Genomic DNA, 19,841 nt, shown 5'->3' with positions numbered 1-19,841 from the left:
ATACAGAGATACTAATCCACAGAATCTGTGCAGATTAGGTCTTCAATCTCATTTCTAATCGTTGGTCAATGGATCTTGGCTAGATTCTGTTGGCCTCAAACTTGTTTGGCTTGATAAGTGAGTCATTTTCAACTCGGTACAGTTTTTATTTTTTTGATAGTCAAAATTCCACTGTTGGCAGGTTCATGAAAATGTTGAGCTGGACAACTGGGGTAATGTGTCAAAGAAAATTAACATAATAAATACAGTGCTCTGTCCCCGTGCTTCTGAAAAAGCACTCCTCCCTTTACCTCCTTTAAGTGGCCGGCAAATATCTCTATATTAATGCATTTGCTTTCATCCACACACTCTCAATTAACTAGGTCCTCCTAAGAGCAGCAGGTGTCCAATTTTGTTTTATTTATTCCTGAGTTTCAATTTAAATGCATAATAAATATACCATCCGTAGTGAATGAAGACATGGTTACAGCTCCACCTCTGATCCCTCTATCCTGAATGGACCCACATACAATATTTGATTTATGTACATATACACATTTATATTGGTTACGCACATACAATATTTGATTTATATTGAATAAATATGATATTGTTTAATTAACATGGTTATATAACGTGTTATGTTATTATTTTCTTCCTTGCAGCCTGTGTTGCCCCACACAGCGGTGTGCTTCTCGTGTGGGGAGGCGGGGAAGGAGGACACGGTGGACACAGAAGAAGAGAAGTTTAGCCTCTCTCTGATGGAGTGTACCATCTGCAACGAGATAATCCACCCCAGCTGCCTCAAGGTGGGGCCAGACCCTCTGTGTATGGCCGGCTGTCATAGCTGGAGACGTGTGTGTGTGTGTGTGTGTGTGTCTCTCTTCCATTCATACGGTCTTAAGTCAAATGTCTGCTCTATCTAGTATTGGTTACATACATTTATTGGTTGAATGATTATTGTGATTTCATTGTTTTATTTTCTCCAACCTACAGATGGGTAAAGCAGAAGGCATCATAAATGATGAAATCCCGAATTGTTGGGAGTGTCCAAAATGCCACAAGGAAGGCAAGACCAGTAAGGTGAGAACTGTGACTGGGAACACTGGTCTGTCAGGCTCTGCTGATAAAACTAAACAAGAGAGGGTGACAAAGGACAACAATGATGTATGGATTAATCAATAATGGTTGATAAGGTAGGAGGATTGATTTGGAATGGAACACGTTAGTCCTTTATAGAGAATTTATTTGTGTAAATAAGCTCTTTAAATTGGAATGTAATTTTGTTTCATTGACCCGATCCCCATTTCATATACTGTAGTAGGCTATTACATATACAGTGCATTCGGAAAGTATTCAGACACCTTGACTTTTTCCACATTTCGTTATGTCACAGCCTCATTCTAAAATGGATTAAATAGTTTTTCCCCCCTCAGTCTACACACATTATCCCGTAATGACTAAGTATTCAGACCTTTTACTCAGTACTTTGTTAAAACACATTTGGCAGTGATTACAGCCTTGTCTTCTTGGGTATGATGTTACAAGCTTGGTACCTGTATTTGGGGAGTTTATCCCATTCTTCTCTGCAGATCCTCTCAAGCTCTGTCGGTTGAATAGGGAGCTGTTAGATCGGTTTCAAGTCCGGGCTCTGGCTGGGCCACTCAAGTACATTCAAAGACTTGTCCTGAAGCCACTCCTGCGTTGTCTTGGCTGTGCGCTGAGGGTCGTTATCCTGTTGGAAGGTGAACCTTCGCCCCCAGTCTGAGGTCCTGAGCACTGTGGAACAGGTTTTCATCAAGGATCTCTCTTTGCTCTTTGTACTTTGCTCTGTTCATCTTTCCCTTTTATCCTGACTAGTCTCCCAGTCCCTGCTGCTGAAAAACATCCCACAGCATGATGCTGCCACCATGCTTCAACGTAGGGATGGTGCCAGGTTTCCTCCAGACGTGACGCTTGGCATTCAAGCCAAAGAGTTCAATATTGGTTTCATCAGACCAGGGAATCTTGTTTCTCATGGTCTGAGAGTCCTTTAGGTGCCTTTTGGCAAACTCCAAGGGGCTGTCATGTTAATTCCTTTTACTGAGGAGTAGCTTCTGTCTGGCCACTGTACGATAAAGGCCTGATTGGTGGAGTGCCGTAGAGATGGTTGTCCTTTTGGAAGGTTCTCCCATCTCCACAGAGGAACTCTGGAGCTCTTGTCAGAGTGACTATCGGGTTCTTGGTCACCTCCCTGACTAAGGCCCTTCTACCCCGATTGCTCAGTTTGGCCGGGAGGCCAGCTCTAGGAAGAGTATTGGTGGTTTCAAACTTCTTCCATTTAAGAATGATGGTGTGTTCTTGGACCTTCAATGCGGCAGAATTTTTTGGGGTCCATTCCCCAGATCTGTGCCTTGACACAATCTTGTCTTGAAGCTCTACGGACAATTCCTTAAACCTCATGGCTTGGTTTTTGCTCTGACATGCACTGTCAACTGTGGGACCTTTTTATATAGACAGGTGTGTGCCTTTTCCAAACCATGTCCAATGAATTGAATTTGTAGAAACATCAAGGATGATCAATGGAAACAAGATGCACCAGAGCTCAATTTCGAGTCTTATAGGAAAGGGTCTGAATACTTATGTAAATAAGGTATTTCGGTTAAAAAAATTGGGGGAAATGTCTAAACCTGTTTTTGGTTTGTCATTATGGGGTATTGTGTGCAGGTTGGGGGGGGGGGGGTTTAATACATTTTGAATAAGACTAACGTAACAAAGTGGAAAAAGGGAAGGTGTCTGAATACATTCCAAATGTACTGTACATATTCTTCAATCCTCTTCCCCTTTCTCCACACATCAGGATGGGGGTGATGGCTCAGGGAAGAGGCGGATGGACAACGGGGAGGTGGGCCGATGGAAGCTGACCGACGATCCTCCGCCCACCAAAAAGAAACCCCCCTCTTTAGATGATGGGGGGCGGCAGGACGGTCACAAGAGGAAGAAGGAGAAGGAGCTTCCCCAGGACAGCGGCCCCAAAAAGAAGGTAGGACGATTTTGGTGAAGTGTTGCAGTATGCAGACTTTTAGCATGCACACCGAGTATACCAAACATTAGGAACACCTTCCTAATACTGTGTTGCATCCCTCCCCTTTTGCCCTCAGAACAGCCTCAATTCGTCGGGCATGGACTCTAAAAGGGGCAGAAAGCGTTCCACAGGGATGCTGGCCCATGTTGACCCCAATGCTTCCCACAGTTGTGTCAAGTTGGCTGGATGTGTTTTGGGTGGTGGACCATTCTTGATACACACGGGAAACTGTTTATCAACGCTGCTGTGTATCAAACCCAGCAGCGTTGCAGTTCTTGACACAAACTGGTGTGCCTGGCACCTAGTACCATACCCCGTTCAAAGGCAGTCTCTGACACAAATTATCTTCATTATTCCTCTTACTCTAAGTGAAAGCGCACCCTAGATAACACCTCTTCCTTTGCTGGTGAATGTCTTGCCCATTCACCATCTGACTGGCACACATACACAATCCATGTCTCAATTGTCTAAAGGCTTAAAAAAACTTATTTAACCTGTCTCCTCCCCTTCATATACACTGATTTTTGAAGTGGATTTAACAAGGGATCAAAAAGGGATCATGGCTTTTATCTGGTCAGTCTGTCATGGAAAGTGCAGGTGTCCTTAATGTTTTGTATGCTCAGTGTATAGTTGCTAAGAGGCCTACTAGTTGTGACCAATTGTATGAATGCAGCTTGCCAACTCTTGTCTCTGTCTGACCTTTTACCTCAGATGAAAGGGGCGCATGAAAAACGCTTGAAAAAGGTAATTTCATGTGAACAAAATTTTAAGCTCTGTCATAAAGCATATGGTAACTACGAACTGGATTCAATCTGTATCGCTGAAGTTCCCCGTACATTTTTTTTTAAAGGTAATTCCCGATTGAGCCGACATCTGCAGTGTTTACCGTTGAATGCAGTCTTTGCGAATGCGCAAACATTGCCCTTGAATTTCAATCGAGGTATAACGCTAATCTTCTGGGATATGGACTGAATCCAGCTCTTAGTTGAGTTCAAGTTATATTTCTCAATGGTAAAGGTTAGGGTTCATGCTCCTCTGTCACTCTCTTCACTAACGTTATCCCTCCCATGACAGAAACAGAAGCCTAACGTGTCAGAGACTGCAGAGTCCAATGGGCCCAACTCCTCCACCGGAGGTGGCCAGGGTTCCGGAGGGGGTTCCAACTCTACGCAGTCCCCCACCTCTACGGCCAGCCAGGACCAGCGCTCGCACCACCGTGAGAAATTGGAGCGCTTCAAGCGCATGTGCCAGCTCCTTGAGCGTGTTCGCGAGTCCAGCTCATCGAGCTCGTCTAGTTCTGAGTCCGACTCGGAGTCCGACTCTGACTCGCCTTCCGGTTCAGATGGCCACCGCGGCTCTGAACCCTCCTCCCCCGTACCCGTCACTTATAGCAACAGTGCAAGGGAGCGCAACCGGGAACGGGACAGGGAGAGGGACAGGCGACTAGCGGAGCTGGGCTTCAGTGCCAGTGAGGACTCTGAGGGAGAGGGAAGTGTTAAGGAGGAGGAGGAGGCGGTGGAGGAGCAGGTTGTGGGAGACAAGCCTCGGCGTAGAGGGGAGGGACCTCCACGGGGCCGCAAGGGGCTCACGACGGACGGGAATGACGAGGAGAGTGGGGAGAGGAGTCGGAAGTCTACCCCATTGCCTCCACCCTCCCCTCTCTCCTCCACCCAGCCTCCACCTTCCTCCGGCCACGGCCCCTCGCCAGGTTCCGAGGGATTCTCCGGTAAGCGCAGCAACGGTTCTGAGACGCGCAATGGACGGACACGGGCGGGGGTGAGGGACCGGGAGACTCAGGAGAAGGAGAACGCCAACAACAGCAGCGGAGGCTCGGTGGCCAACCATCGACACGGAACTGGCAAGGGCAACAAGGGCAACAAGATCCGTAGCAACAAGCAAACAGGGTCCCAACCAACGTCAAGGAACAGTAGCAACTCTTCCGCTTCTACTGCCACTACCACATCCAATGGGGGAGGTGGGGGGCTGTTGAGCCCAGGCAGCAACTCCTCAGGGGGCATGTCAGCCCTCGCCGCCTCACCCCGGTCACAGCCGTCCCGGATGGCTCCACGTTCGCAGATGATGAAACGCAGCCCCCCTGCTGTGCCCTCGCCTCCCCGGCCTGTTCAGATGGAGCGGCACTTGGTGCGGCCACCGCCCGCCTGCCCCGAGCCCCACTGCCTGCCCCTGGACAGCGGCTCCTCCCACGTGATGCCCCGAGACGTCTGGCTCCACGTCTTCCAGCACCTCAGCCAGAGGGAGCTGTGCGTCTGCATGAGGGTCTGTCGGACATGGAGCCGGTGGTAAGTCTAGACAAAAGGTTCAGATGTGGTCAGCATCCGGTTGGGCTGGAAGGGGGTGGTTCAACACAAACTTGTTTGGACCTCTGAGAAATGCATCTTTGATGTTGAGAACAATAGAAAACCATCCCTGAAAGGATATTCATTGACTGCAGTGGCTCAAATTCTGTGGCGTACAGTAGACCAGATTTTCTTTTGTTCTCATCCCAGTCTTTTATTTTCTGTCTTGCTCTCTCAGGTGCTGTGATAAGAGATTGTGGACTCAGATTGACCTCAGCCGGCAGCGCTCTATCACCCCTCCTATGCTGAGTGGTATAATCCGCAGGCAACCGGTCTCCCTTAACCTGGGCTATACCAACATCTCGAAGAAGCAGCTCATGTGGCTTATCAACCGTCTACAAGGTATCTTGTGTTCATTCAACACCTCTGCCTCCCTACCACATCTTTTTTTCCATCAATATAGCCTGATCATGTCCTGTTGTAGTTGGGCTGTTGTCACCTCATTGCTTTATTGCTAGTCTGCCTCAGGGATTACGCTAACTCCTGGCCTCTTTCTCTCCCAGGTCTACTGGAGCTGAATGTGTCGGGCTGTCCCTGGTCCTCTGTGTCGGCCCTGTGTCAGGCTGCTTGTCCCTGCCTGCGTCTGCTCGACCTCAGCCGGGTAGAAGACATGAAGGACTCGCACCTGAGGGAGCTACTGGCGCCCCCTGCTGACACTCGGACAGGTTAGTGACGAGTCACTCACATGATTGATTAGCCATCCATAACCTGCAATACGAGGTGAACGCTAAATAGGTGCAAACGAAATACAGTTGCAAATGCAGAGAATTGGTCTGTGTTAACACAGCCCTGGCTTCCTGAATAATTATTTGAAATCCAGTTTGTTGTGATTTTGTTTAATTCATTTCGTTTGACCAGTTTCTCCATTCAAACTACTTGTTTACCGGTGAATACAGACAAGGGCATTAGTAGTGGGAGATTTCCCGAGGAAGCGGACTGGTGTGAATTGTATTGGAAGGTCGGGAGGCCCAGCTTGGTTGTTATAGGCACGTTATTGGGGACATGAGCACAACTCTGGAAGGAGAAATGGAGTCCCTTGAGAAAGCAAGTACAAGATGGGTGTCAGGGATGGAGCGGCAGTATTATCATAAGGAGACGTGTACTTGGAAAACGGAGAAGGAATGGAGGGAAAAGGAGAGGGAGAAGAGGTCTAAGAGAGTGAGGGAAAAAGAGGGTGAGCTTGAGTCGGATAAAAATGGTGGGAAAAAGGGAGATGTTTTGTCAAAGAATGGTAGAAAGTGTAAGCAGAGGGAGCTGAAGACGAGGAGAAATGGAAGTGACTGAGGGTGAAGTATCGGAGGTGGTAGGTGCGGTAAAGTTATCGGAGACTGAGGTATGCATCAAGGATCAGGATAAAGAAGAGTCTGACAGTAGGCGTGAAGTTTATGGAAAAAGGGGACTCTTGAATTTTGGCTGATCCATTTGTGGTTTCATGGTGGGTGGAAAAAGTGTTGGGTAATGTGGAATCGGTGAGGGTAAAGTGGTCTAGTGATAATTGTTTGTTTCTGTTGGGCAGAGGAAGAATGCGCTCAAAGTAAAACGAATGGGGGCAAGTAAAGTGAATTGTTTCGTTCTCATGAAAAGGGCACCCATGAAAGGAGTGATAACTGGGGTAGCAGTAGATATACAGTTGAAATCGGAAGTTTACATGCACTTAGGTTGGAGTCATTGAAACTAGTTTTTCAACCACTCCACAAATGTACTGTAAACAAACTATAGTTTTGGCAAGTCGGTTAGGACATCTACTTTGTGCATGACACAAGTAATTTTTCCAACAATTGTTTACAGACAGATTATTTCACTTATAATTCACTGTAACACTAAGTTGACTGTGCCTTTAAACAGCTTGGAAAACTCCAGAAAAGGATGTCATGGCTTTAGAAGCTTCTGATAGGCTAATTGACATAATTTGAGTCAATTGGGGGTGTACCTGTGGATGTATTTCAAGGCCTACCTTCAAACTCACTGCCTCTTTGCTTGACATCATGGGAAAATCAAAAGAAATCAGCCAAGACCTCAGAAAAACAATTGTAGACCTCCACAAGTCTGGTTCATCCTTGGGAGCAATTTGCAAATGCCTGAAGGTACCACGTTCATCTGTACAAACAATAGTACGCAAGTATAAACACCAGGGGACCACGCAGCCGTCATACCGCTCAGGAAGGAGACGCGTTCTGTCTCCTAGAGATGAACGTACTTTGGTGCGAAAAGTGCAAATCAATCCCAGAACAACAGCAAAGGACCTTGTGAAGATGCTGGAGGAAACGGCTACAAAAGTATCTATATCCACAGTAAAACATCCTATATCGACATAACCTGAAAGGCCGCTCAGCAAGGAAGAAGCCACTGCTCCAAACCGCCATAAAAAAGCCAGACTACGGTTTGCAACTGCACATGGGGACAAAGATTGTACTTTTTGGAGAAAATGTAATCTGGTCTGATGAAACAAAAATAGAACTGTTTGGCCATAATGACCATCATGTTTGGAGGAAAAAGGGGGAGGCTTGCAAGCAGAAGAACACCATCCCAACCGTGAAGCATGGGGTGGCAGCATCATGTTGGTGGGGTGCTTTGCTGCAGGAGGGACTGGTGCCATTCACAAAATAGATGGCATCATGAGGGAGGAAAATGATGTGGATATATTGAAGCAACCTCTCAAGACATCAGTCAGGAAGTTAAAGCTTGGTCGCAAATGGGTCTTCCAAATGGACAATGACCCCAAGCATGCTTCCAAAGTTGTGGCAAAATGTCTTCTGCACAACAAAGTCAAGGTATTGGAGTGGCCATCACAAAGCCCTGACCTCAGTCCTATAGAAAATGTGTGGGCAGAACTGAAAAGGCGTGTGCAAGCAAGGAGGCCTACAAACCTGACTCCGTTACACCAGCTCTGTCAGGCGGAATGGGCCAAAATTCACCCAATTTATTGTGGGAAGCTTGTGGAAGGCTACCCAAAACGTTTGACCCAAGTTAAACAATTTAAAGGCAATGCTACCAAATACTAATTGAGTGCATGTAAACTTCTGACCCAATGAGAATGTGATGAAAGCTGAAATAAATAATTCTCTCAACTATTATTCTGACACTTCACATTCTTACAATAAAGTGGTGACCCTAACTGACCTAAGGCAGGACATTTTTAAATGTCAGGATTAAATGTCAGGAATTGTGAAAGCCAAATACATTTAAAATCAGTTTAAGGTGTATGTAAACTTCTGACTTCAACTGTAAACGTTGACCAGCTGAGGGCAAAGATTCCCAGTGTATGTGATGCTCGTCGTTTGATGCGACGCAGACCAGGTGGACAGATTGGGGAAACAGAGTCATTGTCTGTTCTTTTTGAGTTTTGAAGTTGAGTCTTTGCCTGACAAAGTGAAGTTAGGGTATATAAGTTATTCTGTACGAGTGTATGTGCCGAATACATTAAGATGTTACAGGTGTCAAGCTTATGGGCGTGTGGCAGCAGTGTGCATGAGGGAGGGTCGAAGGTGTGAGAAATGTGCAGAAGGGAATGAGACAAAGGAATGTGTAGTATTGGGGAAAGTAGTGGAATGTGTTAATTATAGGGGTGCCCATGGAGCTGGGGATCAGAAATGTCCCATGCGAGAGAGGCAGGTTGAGGTTTCTAGGGTTAGAGTAGAGCAGAAGTTGTCATATGCTGAGGCAGTGAAGAAAGTAGAGGAAGATGGGTTACGGGAGAGGAGTGGTGAGAGTAGTAGAGGTATACCAGTACAGAGGGATAGGCCAAAAAGTGAAAAAAGTTTCAGTAAGATTGGATTTTTAGCATTTATAGCAATGGTTATTAATTGTACTGCAGGGATGGATCTGAAGTCTCAGAAAATTGTTGTGGTGGCAGCTGCAGAGGTATTTGGGTGTGCGAGACTTGACAGCAGGAGAGTTACAGGATGTGTTAAGTTGTGATGTCCCATCCTTTCAGGGTGATGTCATGAGGTAGGAATAAATACATTTAATTAGTGGAGTAGGGGGGTTCATTTTATTTTGTATAATTTTGAGATTAGTGAGTATAGTGTTAGATGGTAGGGTATTTATTTAGTATATTTTTATTTTTCAAGTAAAGTATAAGGGAGTTGTACTCCAGTCTAGTAGGTGGCGGTAATGCAACAAATTGGATGCCAACCGCTGTTAAACCTCATAGAAGAAGAAGTAACCTGCACTACACTATGGAAGGGAAGATGCCATGCTGTGTTCATTGGCATTTGTGACATCGTCTATCCAATCTATAAAATGTACTGTTTAATTTCACTGTACTGTCATGCTTGTTTCCAGTGAATATTGTTGCAAGTGAACAACCACTCCCTTTTCATAGTGCAATAGTTCCCACACTTTTTATAGTCCCGTACGCTTTCAAACATTCAACCTCCAGTTACGTACCCCCTCCAGCACCAGGGTCAGCGCACTCTCAAATGTTTTTTTGCCATCATTGTAAGCCTGCCACACACATTATACGATACATTTATTAAACATAAGAATGAGTGAGTTTTTGCCACAAACCAGCTCGTGGGAAGTGACACAGAGCTCTTATAGGACCAGGGCACAAATAATAACCAATAATTTTGCTCTTTATTTAACCATCTTACATATAAAACCATATTTGTTCATCAATATTTGTGAATAACTCACCACAGGTTAATGAGAGGGGTGTGCTTGAAAGGATGCACATAACTCTGCAATGTTGGGTTGTATTGGAGTCTGTCTTAAATCATTTTCCACACACAGTCTGCCTGTATTTAGTTTTTCATGCTAGTGAGGGCCGAGAATCCACTCTCGCATAGGTACATGGTTGCAAAGGGCATCAGTGTCTTAACAGCGCGATTTGCCAAGGCAGGATACTCTGCAATTTCGGTGAGGCTCTCTTGTTCAGATATCGGTAAGTGGACTGGAGGCAGGGCAAGAAAGGGATAACGAATCCAGTTGTTTGTGTCATCCGTTTGGGGAAAGTAATTGCGCACCCAACTCAATCCAGTGCTTCGCTATATCACATTTGACATTTTCCGTAAGCCTGAGTTAATTTGCACACAAAAAATCATACAATGATGGAAAGACCTGTGTGTTGTCCTTGTTAATGCAGACAGAGAAGAGCTCCAACTTCTTCATCATAGCACATTGAATATAGAGTTGCGGAGAGTCCCTGTAATCTTAGATTCAGATCATTCAGGCGGGAAAAACATCACCCAGATAGGCCAGTCGTGTGAGAAACTCATCATGCAAGCGGTCAGACAAGTGAAAATGGTTTAGTAAAAAATGTAAGCTTGTCTCTCAAAAAAACGTGTCAATACTTTGCCACTTGATAACAGCTAATTTTTTGTATGTGAATCACATTTTTATTTGGCGTACCCCAATTTGGGAATACCTGTCCTAGTGCATTACAATGATAAACACACAGACTGTGAATCTTAAAAGTCCTGTAACATGTTTTGCTTTGTTCTTGGTCGAAAAGCTCATGGCGAGAGCAGAGGGGGGCGGTTCCAGAACGTAACGGAGCTGCGATTGGCCGGGCTGGACTTGACAGATGTCACGTCCCGCCTGTTGGTGCGCTACCTGCCCCACTTGACCAAGCTGGACCTGAGTCAGTGTGGCAACATCACGGACCAGACCATCCACACACTGACCTCCCCCATGTCTCCACTGAAAGATAGCCTCACCCACCTCAACCTGGCAGGTAAAGACTACACGGTAGACTCACTAGCCCCAAATACACCAAGGTAGGTACCCTGTTTTTTGTTTGTTCGTGTACTTGAGTATTGCAGGTTATCAGACTGATGAGGAGGGATCTGCTCCAGATACTGACTTCTTCTTCCCTCTGAGATGTTTAATCATGCTAAAGTAGCAACATTCAGAGATACTTGTCCTCTTGTTTCCCAACGATATCAACCTGGCTCCTGGTTGAAATATTTAAACCACGTTTACTGATTGAAGTGTTGCAGTCATTGTGGTTATGTAGGTTGACCGTTGGTTGTTAACCTCCTGTTGTTTCCTCCTGTCCGCAGGCTGTGTGAAGGTGACTGAGCAGTGCCTGCCCCTGTTGCGCCGCTGTGCCTCCCTGCAGAGCGCTGACCTGCGCTCCTGCACCTTGCTCACCCCCGATGCCTGTCAGCTCCTCTCCTTCCCTTGCCCTGATGATAGAGTGCTGCTCAAGAACAGCTAAGGGCCTGCGAAGCACTCCTCCTCCCGCCACCCCGCCCACATCAACCCCCGCCACACTACAGAGATAAGAGAACGAGAGGGACCCTGCGATGTGGGCAGTGAGCCAGCCACGGAGGGAAAAGGACATGGAGTGGGAGCCATGAAAGAGAAAAGTGGGATTAGAGAATGAGAGAACCATAGACCTTTGCCTACATTTCTCTGGATCGACTTGTTTGTGAAAGGACATCATTGAAAATGTTTTAGCATGTACATATTCAATATCTGTACAATGGGTGTGTGTATATAAATGTAGTTTACTGTAAATTACCCAATCCGCCCCTTCCCGCTTTCCTACCCTCACACCAACCATTATCCAGCTGACATGTGTAAAGGCACTGCACTGCGCCACTGTCTTGAACTAGCATCATTTGCACTCCATAATCAAAAGCTCCTGACGAACTAATCAATTTCCTCTTTCGTGGCGTCAAGACTACGAAGAATGTACCCAATGCCAGAGGCTGCGCCCCATCGGAAGCCGTTTAATGTACAGACGAATGCTGGGCTCATGTTAGTGTGTGTGTATGTGTGTCTTTGTAAGTATGTGTGAGAGATGTAAACGGTGTTAATGTGACAGTTGGCGCAAGAGACGGAAACATTACCCGTGTACGTCGCCTTCACCACTAAGCTCTCTGCTGCCCTCAATCTTTCTGGGGGTTAAGGACATTCAAGGCCCTACATATCCTGTTCAACGGCCGGAGAGCCACTAGAGCCCATAACTCCTAGCCCCGACCACAACCCCTTATTTTCCTCTCTTTTCCTGCCCAACGTGCCGTTCTTATGGGGTCTGTCCATCCTTGTCAATCTGATTGTCCTACTCTGTACCCTGGACAGCCCTTCCCATCACACTCTGTCTCTCTGCTGCCCACCGTCTGTGCTGTGTGCGTACATTATGCAGAGAGCTGGACCTTGCTGTGTCCGACTGCAATGAACCATGCTTACCGTACTGTTTCATACCAGACCTGGAATTTGCCAAGGCCCCTTTCTTCACTGCTTCACAATGCCTGGCTGATGTAACATTATCTTGTATATGTGCAGACGGGTTCAGTCTAGATCACGACCACACCAACTTCCAGTGAATGACTGACACGTTTTGAGTATGACTTGGGAAAACTGTGTCGATAAAAGAGACCGTCCGTTGCACTGCGCTCGCTGCGCCACGTGGCAGGGGGGATTAAAACGAAGGCTGACCCTGGTTGGACTTCTGCCTCAGATGTGAGGGACTTTGAAGATTTCCCCAGAATTGGGTTTTCATTTCAGTGTCCACATGCTGCTTATCTTCCAAAGCCAGGAACATCCCAGCCCATCCAACCTGCCTCGCAGTGTCATTACCTTAAAGGTCTTGTAGGATGAGGGTTTGATTGAATCAGTTCCCCAAATAGTTTCTCCATTAGGGTACCCCTGTGCATGCTGGGTTTGGACTCTAATCACAAATCCAGTGCAGTATTTTATTCAGGCTCAACTTTTTTAACCAATCAACTCTCAATCCAGTTCAGAGGCCAACGTCAACAGTCAGTTGTTCCTTTTCCTGCTCACCCTTTCATTATTAATAATGGATGTTATCGGTTGAAACCAGCATGTACGGGAGGTTGTTCAGACCAGAGCCCAAGCTGTATTTTATTTGGTTGAGCTGTATTGAATTAACATGAGCAGTATTTGACATGAGTAAATGCCATTCAGCTGAATGGGACTGCATTGGACCAGTTCAGACAGTAGCTATCGGACTGAACGGGCCAGTTCATTCAGTATTGGACTGGACATCACTTTGTCGTGCAATGCTGGACTCAACCATGCCAGGTTGAGTCAAGTGTTTCCCTTGTCTCCTTCAATAGCGGTTGTCAACTTCCTGAGCCATGTTGATCTGTATTTGTGCTTCAGTGCCACAGTGGATCTTGTTGCTGTGTGCTATCTGGAACTAAACCCCACCAACTCTAGGTGGGTTGGTGAACGGTCTTAAACCTCGATCTGTAATTCTCATCTAAATCATGTGTTTCCGTATCCTTTCAACTCTTCTGTTTGTGATTCCATCCTCATCGTTTCAATACCCAATACCATTATTAGAACTCAAATCCGCTTCCTTTGGGTATAACATGTAGGGCTAGAGACCTGCCAAGTAACTATAGAGCCACTAGACAAATGGTAGTTGTCCCAATGCATTCAGTTGTACAATTGACTAGGTGTCTCTCTTTCCCTAAAAGGTTGGTTTGAAAGGTCACATGCCCAGCTTGGACAGTGGTTTCATCTTTACCCAGTTGTGTATTCTAAATCGCTTCCAGTGTTCCTGTGTGAATTTATTGACTTGCGTACAAAGCATTGGTACCAAGATTGCACTAACTGATTGATCAGAAGACAATTTAAGAGGGGACACTGAGCTATAGTGTGCTTTATTACCCTGAAAGGGTATCTATTAAAACAGGTCAAATTAAAACACAGCCAAATCATGAACCTTAAAAAAAGAACTTGATTCAAAAGTAGAACTAATTAGCTGTCCATGCTAGTTACCATTTAGCTGGGTAGTCCAGCGTGTTTCAATGTTAGCTCAGGTTGAGTCCTACTTTAGATCAGAGATGAGTCATTGTTATTTGCCACTAAGCTATGCTGCTTACAGAGCTGAGCTTACCACGTAGCAACTGTAATTGTGGTGGGCTGAGGCTTACAGCAAAGCAAATGTCCAATATATGGTGGAAAATTGCCTTGTGCCATACACACTCATCCAAATCAATATTTAACTTTTCATAGACTGAATGGGTCAGTTTTCCAAAAATGTTTACTTCCATCAGTAATGTGGGGTTGATACTACTCCTCGTCATCCAGTATGTTCACCAGAGCACAATCCAGCATGCGAAAGCATATCAAAAGTTAAACTGACAACCACTTTCAGAGAGAAAATAAATGGGTAGCGGTTCATGGGAATTGATCCGGTTGTCCGATAAGGAAATTATTCCAGACTCAAATCTGCCATCTTTATCACTCCCAGCCTAGTCAAGTTGACTCAGATTTGACCCCTAGATTGTACAGTCTTGTCTCTACCAAACTGTATTGCACCAGAGACGCACTGGATCAACATTGTCATCATCACCTCTTGCCAAAATTCCTGCTTTCTTTGATAAGGGGCATTTTATCCATTTGTTTTGCTCTTGTTTATTTGTTCATTGTTTCTTCCATTGTGTTGATCAAAATGAGAAAGAAAAGTAGAACAATGTGAAAAAGAGACAAAAAGAAACTCAAGGCAGCTACTTTTGAGTGACTACTGTAAAATGACTAACTAAATAAAGACAGTGGGGTGTTTTTTTACACTGTGTGGCCTCTGCTGATTTCTCAGATTTTACATTAAGTGATGTTGCCTACATAGCAGCTCACTCATAGTCCACTTTCAATGTAGCTGCTGGCAGTTTCTGAACTGGTGCACAAAACTGGGCAGCTGTGATGGCTCAACCAAGACTATCACTGACCAAATCAATAGTGCCCCCTATGGACCTGGATGGCAGGGTAAGGGACGATTTATTTTAACTTTGTCCAAATATTATGATTATTATTGTTATGCAGGTGGACCTCCAAGTTCGGTGTCCAGGGGCCTGTTGCACAAAACTAGGATAAGGGATTAAGCCAGGATATCTTGGTGATCCTGGCTCAATTGATCCGTAATCCGGTTGCACTAAAGATGGATAGGGGGCAGGAGGATATGTTATGGTATAAATTACCATGGAGATTTATTCTGTGGAGCTAGCCTGCTCCAGACCAGGCTAAATTCCAGGATCTATTTAATCTCATCCCTAATGTCAGTCAGCAGTCACCACAAATGGAAACCAATAGTTATTTCACTGCTCACTATACATTGTTATCACATATAACTAGACCCACTGTTATTATTTAAACGTTTGTGATCATTAATTTCAATGATTTTGGATAAAAAATGATTTTTAGATGATGTTGCTATCATTAGATAATTTACAGTTTCCCATAGACTATAAGGCTATATATAAAATGATAGAATATTAGGGCCACAGAGGGGAAAAAAACACAAGTCATAATATTGTAACCAGTTGTTTTAAAGGAGGACAGTTGTTAAAATGACAGATGTGGGGCATTTCGTGAAATTGTACTTCAGTATGGTTTCATAAACAAAGACATGCTGATGTGCCAGAATATTAAGTATCACATTGTCATAAGTATCAAAACTGTAAAAACAATATGTAGCTTTTCTGCAGAAAGAACCAGCCTCATAAATTTATGACTTTATCCTTTTTCTTCAGTGTGGCCCTAGTACTCTGTCATATAAACAAATACACATTCCATATGAATATAAAAACACAATGTGTAACATTATGTTCCTTTATTGAATAAGGACAAAACAAAGCAGGTAAACCATCAGCTCCTTTCGAAACTGAAGTCACAGTGACTCTACAAGATGGAAAGCACAGAATCCAAGCATATTATACAAAATGATACATCCACATTCAAAGGTCTGTATATAACACACCCTGCATGTCTGCACACTAAAATAAATGCAGGACAAATCCATACACATCAACTGAACAGACAAATGAATGGATGCAGTAGCCTCCCTGCAGCCTTGTATTACACACAGTATACCGCACAAACATCATAAGAGGCCAAATTCGTCAAAAAACGAACCCCAAAAAAACCCAAATTCCTCTGCCACCGCAGGACATATTTAACCAAAATTGAAAGCACACATACTAACTAAAATAATTCAACACATATTGGTCCCTCAGCAGCCGACCACTGTCGTCATCAGGGAAGATTGCCGGATTGTCCCAGTCCATGGCTGGTGGCACTCTGGGGGCCCTCTCCTTCCTCAGGCAGGCCACATTGTGGAGGACAGCACAAGCCACAGTAATATCACATGCCCTAACAGGGCTGACCCTTAATTTGTGAAGGCAGTGAAAGCGTGCCTTCAGGAGGCCAAAGGTCATTTCAACTCTGGCCCTGGTCCTGGCATGGGCATGGTTGTAGGCCTGCTGTGCTTCCTGGGGGTCTGTGAAAGGTGTCAGGAGAAAAGGCTGGCAGCCATACCCCCTGTCTCCCAGCAACACACCAGAGAATTCACCTGTCAACACAAAATCTCATCATTACTACCTCATAAACACAGTGATATTCTTGACACAGCCATGATGGTTATAAATAGGGGTTGTGTGGCTTACCTTGTGATAGGCACTGATAGATTTCAGAGGCCCGAAAGATTCTGGAGTCATGGACTGAGCCAGGCCATTTTGCCACAACATTGCTGATCACACAGTCAGCATTGCAGACCATCTGAAATCATAAGATGAGGAATATTACACCAATCAATGCACATCACTGGCAATGCAGAGTGTTCGTCAATGGACAATATCAAAAAGTTATGTTCACCTGAACATTAATGCTGTGAAAGGATTTCCTATTCACAAAATCGGCCTCATGGGCACCTGAGGGGGCTTTTATCCTTATGTGTGTGCAGTCCACTGCACCAATGACATTGGGGAAACCTGTCACACAAAGTAATGAGTATCCTACTATGTGTTAACAGTTGTCCTGTAATTTGTAGATCCTCTTACCTGCAATCCTATAGAACTCCTCTTTGATGTCACAGAGTCTTCTGTGGCCAGGGAAGGAGATGAAGACATCTGCTAATGCTTTGATAGCCAGACACACACTCCTTATTGTGCGGCAAATTGTGGCCTTGTTCAGCTGTTCTGCATCCCCCACTGAGTACAGGAAGGCTCCACTAGCAAAAAAGCGCAAGGCCACACAAACCATTTGCTCCACACTCAGTGCATGGCTCCGTGCAGTGCGGTGCTTAATCCTGGGACCCAGTAGTCTGCATAGATACCTGATGCCATCTGCAGAAAACCTGTATCTTTCATATAGATGGTCATCAGGGAAGGCCAGTGGGTCCAACCGGTCCCTGAAGACCCTTTCTCGCCTGAAGGCTCTCCTCAGCACAAGTGCTTCTTCATCCACCACATCTCGCACGAATGGGCATGCCATTGTCAGAGCAGAAAGGAACACACAATTTTGGGCCTTCATATAGGCTAGTGGCCACACCTGGTGCTGGGGGGGTGGGCAAAAGAGGGCGATGCCTTATAACGATGACTTGGTTGTACTGATTGCTGGGAAAATAAAAAAAACCTTAGAAAGATGCCACCGTCCTGTGTGCTCACAATAAGAGCTCATATGTCATGGCTCACTTGACTTTACGAGAATATACCTAATTTTTATTTTGAGCTGTGTCATCTTCTTGGAGCTGGGGGAGGAAAGAAAAATAATGATTAATACATTTGTGTTACAGTTAGCATACAGTGTACATTGAAGGCATATCTCACCTCCCTCTCAAGTTTTTTTATTTCAAGGTCCAGTTTCCTAATTGTCCTCTTTTTTATTTCGGACTCCAGTGCAAGATTTTCCATCTTTTTCTTCTTGTACTGAATGTCTATGTCTGCCAGTTCTATTTGGCACCGGAGGTGGTTGCCATACAACTTTCTGATAGCTTGTGAGCTCTGTGAACACAATACAATTAGCGCAGCTGGAATTTGGCAGGATGTGGTGTCCTTTTATTAATACGCACTATGTTGCCAGGCTGGTTTTCCCACTGTATAGCATCTGGGTCCTGTAAAAGAAATTAGATTTTTTGATTTTGATGAGGACTCCTCACCATTGTAGAGTAAATAGTACTTTCACAGTCTTAACATGATACCTCATGCCTTCTGGAATCCAGAGAGATGGTCTCCTCCTCATCATCGTCTCCATCATGTGCTGTTGCTGCTGCACTGGGGCCTTCACCCTATCACATTTAATCGGATTCATATTGAAGCTAGTAGACAAGACATGCCAGGCCTACAGTATGCCTTTGATGGAGTACTCACTGGATCAGCATCGTCTGGTGCTTGTGCTGGTGGCTCTAACAGGAACACAGTGCTGCCAGACACTGCAAGGCAATAGGTAAACCAAAGTCAGACAGTCCAAATTGATTCAATATGAATGTGGTTGTATCCCATGTAGAGATGGAAGGACATACCTTGAATGAAGCGGGTGGCATCTTGGGAGGAACCTATGCTCGTCTCTTTCCCCCCAGGGATCCCCTCTAAGACGGGCCTGCCTTTATTTAGCTCCAAGGCCATGTCCTCTGCTGGGGTAAGGTCAGCCTTTGGTGACCCACCACCCACCCGTGCCTTGTCTGTGGGTATTCTTTTTCACTGCTAAAACAGTACAGACAATGTGTGAGCAGGCACCTTCTGGGTACAATATATGTTTGTGCTTTGTTAAATATTAGTCAGGGACCATACCATTCTGCAGAATGTTCTTGTATTTGATTTTGACCTGCTGCCATGTCCGTTTTGGCCCGTTCATGTTTAATCTACACACACACACACACACACACACACACACACACATTTAATGGAGTCACACTGCAAAAAATTACTTGGTATTTTTGTCTTGTTTTCAGTAAAAATATCAAAAAATTTATCATAGCTTTATACAGTGTGATGGAGTTACTTTACACAATTTCACTCATATCTGCAGTGCATTTCAATTAAAAATTTAACCGTTTCATAATTACAGTACAACTGCATTTTTGGAGATGTGAATTAAATATTTGAATTGTAATTGTGATGTTTCAGCGGAGCGGTGAGTGTGTAATTGTGCACTACTTACGCATTCAGGCGGTCTGCAATACTTTGCCACGCTTTTTCTCTTTGCTTTATCACTGTGGCGGTGTTGCCTTTCTTCTTAATTATATCTTTTACCTCCTCGTATGCCTCCATGAGGATTTGTGCTTCCGACGGGGAAAAGTACGCGGCTCTAGTTGCCATGGTAAATCAGTTAATCTGTGATCTGTGGCGGGGTCTATTTGAGTGAGCCGTGAGCGCGCACCTATCCAGGATTGGTTTCACCTGGCTTAATGAATCCGTGTCTGCTCATCCTGGCTTGGTCTTTGTGCAACCAATTAAGCCTGGACGCACATGTTTTGGCTTCATTGAGCTCAGCTGAGTCATTTATCCCGGATGTCTTAATTCTACTTTTGTGCAACAGGCCCCTGGTTGCACTCTTCCATGGCTTATTTCATCACGTTCATTGGAAATTAAAATATATAGGCAGAACATAAGTATAGGGGGATTACTTACTTACATGAGTCGTACCAACTGAAATGATGGTCAAATTACATTAGGGTAGCTGGCCAATTTGTCCACTCCACATTTGGTTTAGAATTTACTGAGAAGTCAGATAATTGTTGTATGGTT

At 44.9% G+C, this 19,841-nt stretch overlaps 2 protein-coding genes across 5 annotated transcripts in view; one reads left to right on the top strand and one right to left on the bottom strand.

The window, feature by feature from the left end:
- LOC139579416 (F-box/LRR-repeat protein 19-like) overlaps positions 1–14,892 on the top strand; it is a 40,231-nt gene extending 25,339 nt beyond the window's left edge. For both annotated transcript variants that reach the window (XM_071408052.1, XM_071408041.1), the window contains exons 3-11: positions 645–788; positions 976–1,062; positions 2,819–3,001; positions 3,755–3,787; positions 4,118–5,343; positions 5,579–5,742; positions 5,904–6,065; positions 10,856–11,077; positions 11,406–14,892. In XM_071408052.1, coding sequence (XP_071264153.1) covers positions 645–788; positions 976–1,062; positions 2,819–3,001; positions 3,755–3,787; positions 4,118–5,343; positions 5,579–5,742; positions 5,904–6,065; positions 10,856–11,077; positions 11,406–11,563 — 2,379 coding nt within the window. In that variant the 3' untranslated portion in view covers positions 11,564–14,892. The remainder of the gene's footprint in view (positions 1–644; positions 789–975; positions 1,063–2,818; positions 3,002–3,754; positions 3,788–4,117; positions 5,344–5,578; positions 5,743–5,903; positions 6,066–10,855; positions 11,078–11,405) is intronic.
- Positions 14,893–15,895: 1,003 nt separating this feature from the next.
- LOC139579417 (putative nuclease HARBI1) lies at positions 15,896–19,691 on the bottom strand. 3 transcript variants are annotated; one of them, XM_071408068.1, is made up of 11 exons: positions 18,885–19,691; positions 18,617–18,797; positions 18,465–18,526; positions 18,296–18,382; positions 18,167–18,208; positions 17,925–18,098; positions 17,810–17,845; positions 17,157–17,711; positions 16,972–17,087; positions 16,764–16,875; positions 15,896–16,669 (listed from the first exon to the last, which is right to left on the bottom strand). In XM_071408068.1, exons 8-11 carry the CDS (start codon positions 17,626–17,628, stop codon positions 16,299–16,301), a joined length of 1,071 nt encoding a protein of 356 aa, XP_071264169.1. In that variant the 5' UTR covers positions 17,629–17,711; positions 17,810–17,845; positions 17,925–18,098; positions 18,167–18,208; positions 18,296–18,382; positions 18,465–18,526; positions 18,617–18,797; positions 18,885–19,691; the 3' UTR covers positions 15,896–16,298. The 3 variants fall into 3 exon arrangements, 2 of the variants coding, with proteins under 2 accessions (XP_071264169.1, XP_071264178.1); XM_071408077.1 differs by having other exon boundaries at positions 17,925–18,208; positions 18,885–18,955; positions 19,255–19,691; XR_011675745.1 differs by lacking the exon at positions 16,972–17,087.
- Between the last annotated feature and the right edge of the window lie 150 nt (positions 19,692–19,841).

The sequence above is a fragment of the Salvelinus alpinus genome, chromosome 1 (assembly GCF_045679555.1).
Source record: "Salvelinus alpinus chromosome 1, SLU_Salpinus.1, whole genome shotgun sequence".
Lineage (NCBI taxonomy): Eukaryota > Metazoa > Chordata > Actinopteri > Salmoniformes > Salmonidae > Salvelinus > Salvelinus alpinus.
This window is presented reverse-complemented; position numbering and strand designations above follow the sequence as displayed.

Coding starts and splice junctions, on each gene's coding strand:
- LOC139579417 (XM_071408068.1), bottom strand. CDS start 17,628: ATGAAGGCCCAAAATTGTGTGTTCCTTTCTGCTCTGACAATGGCATGC. Junction 16,876..16,971: donor TTCACAGCATTAATGTTCAG/GTGAACATAACT, acceptor TTATGATTTCAG/ATGGTCTGCAATGCTGACTG. Junction 16,670..16,763: donor CTATCAGTGCCTATCACAAG/GTAAGCCACACA, acceptor TTGTGTTGACAG/GTGAATTCTCTGGTGTGTTG.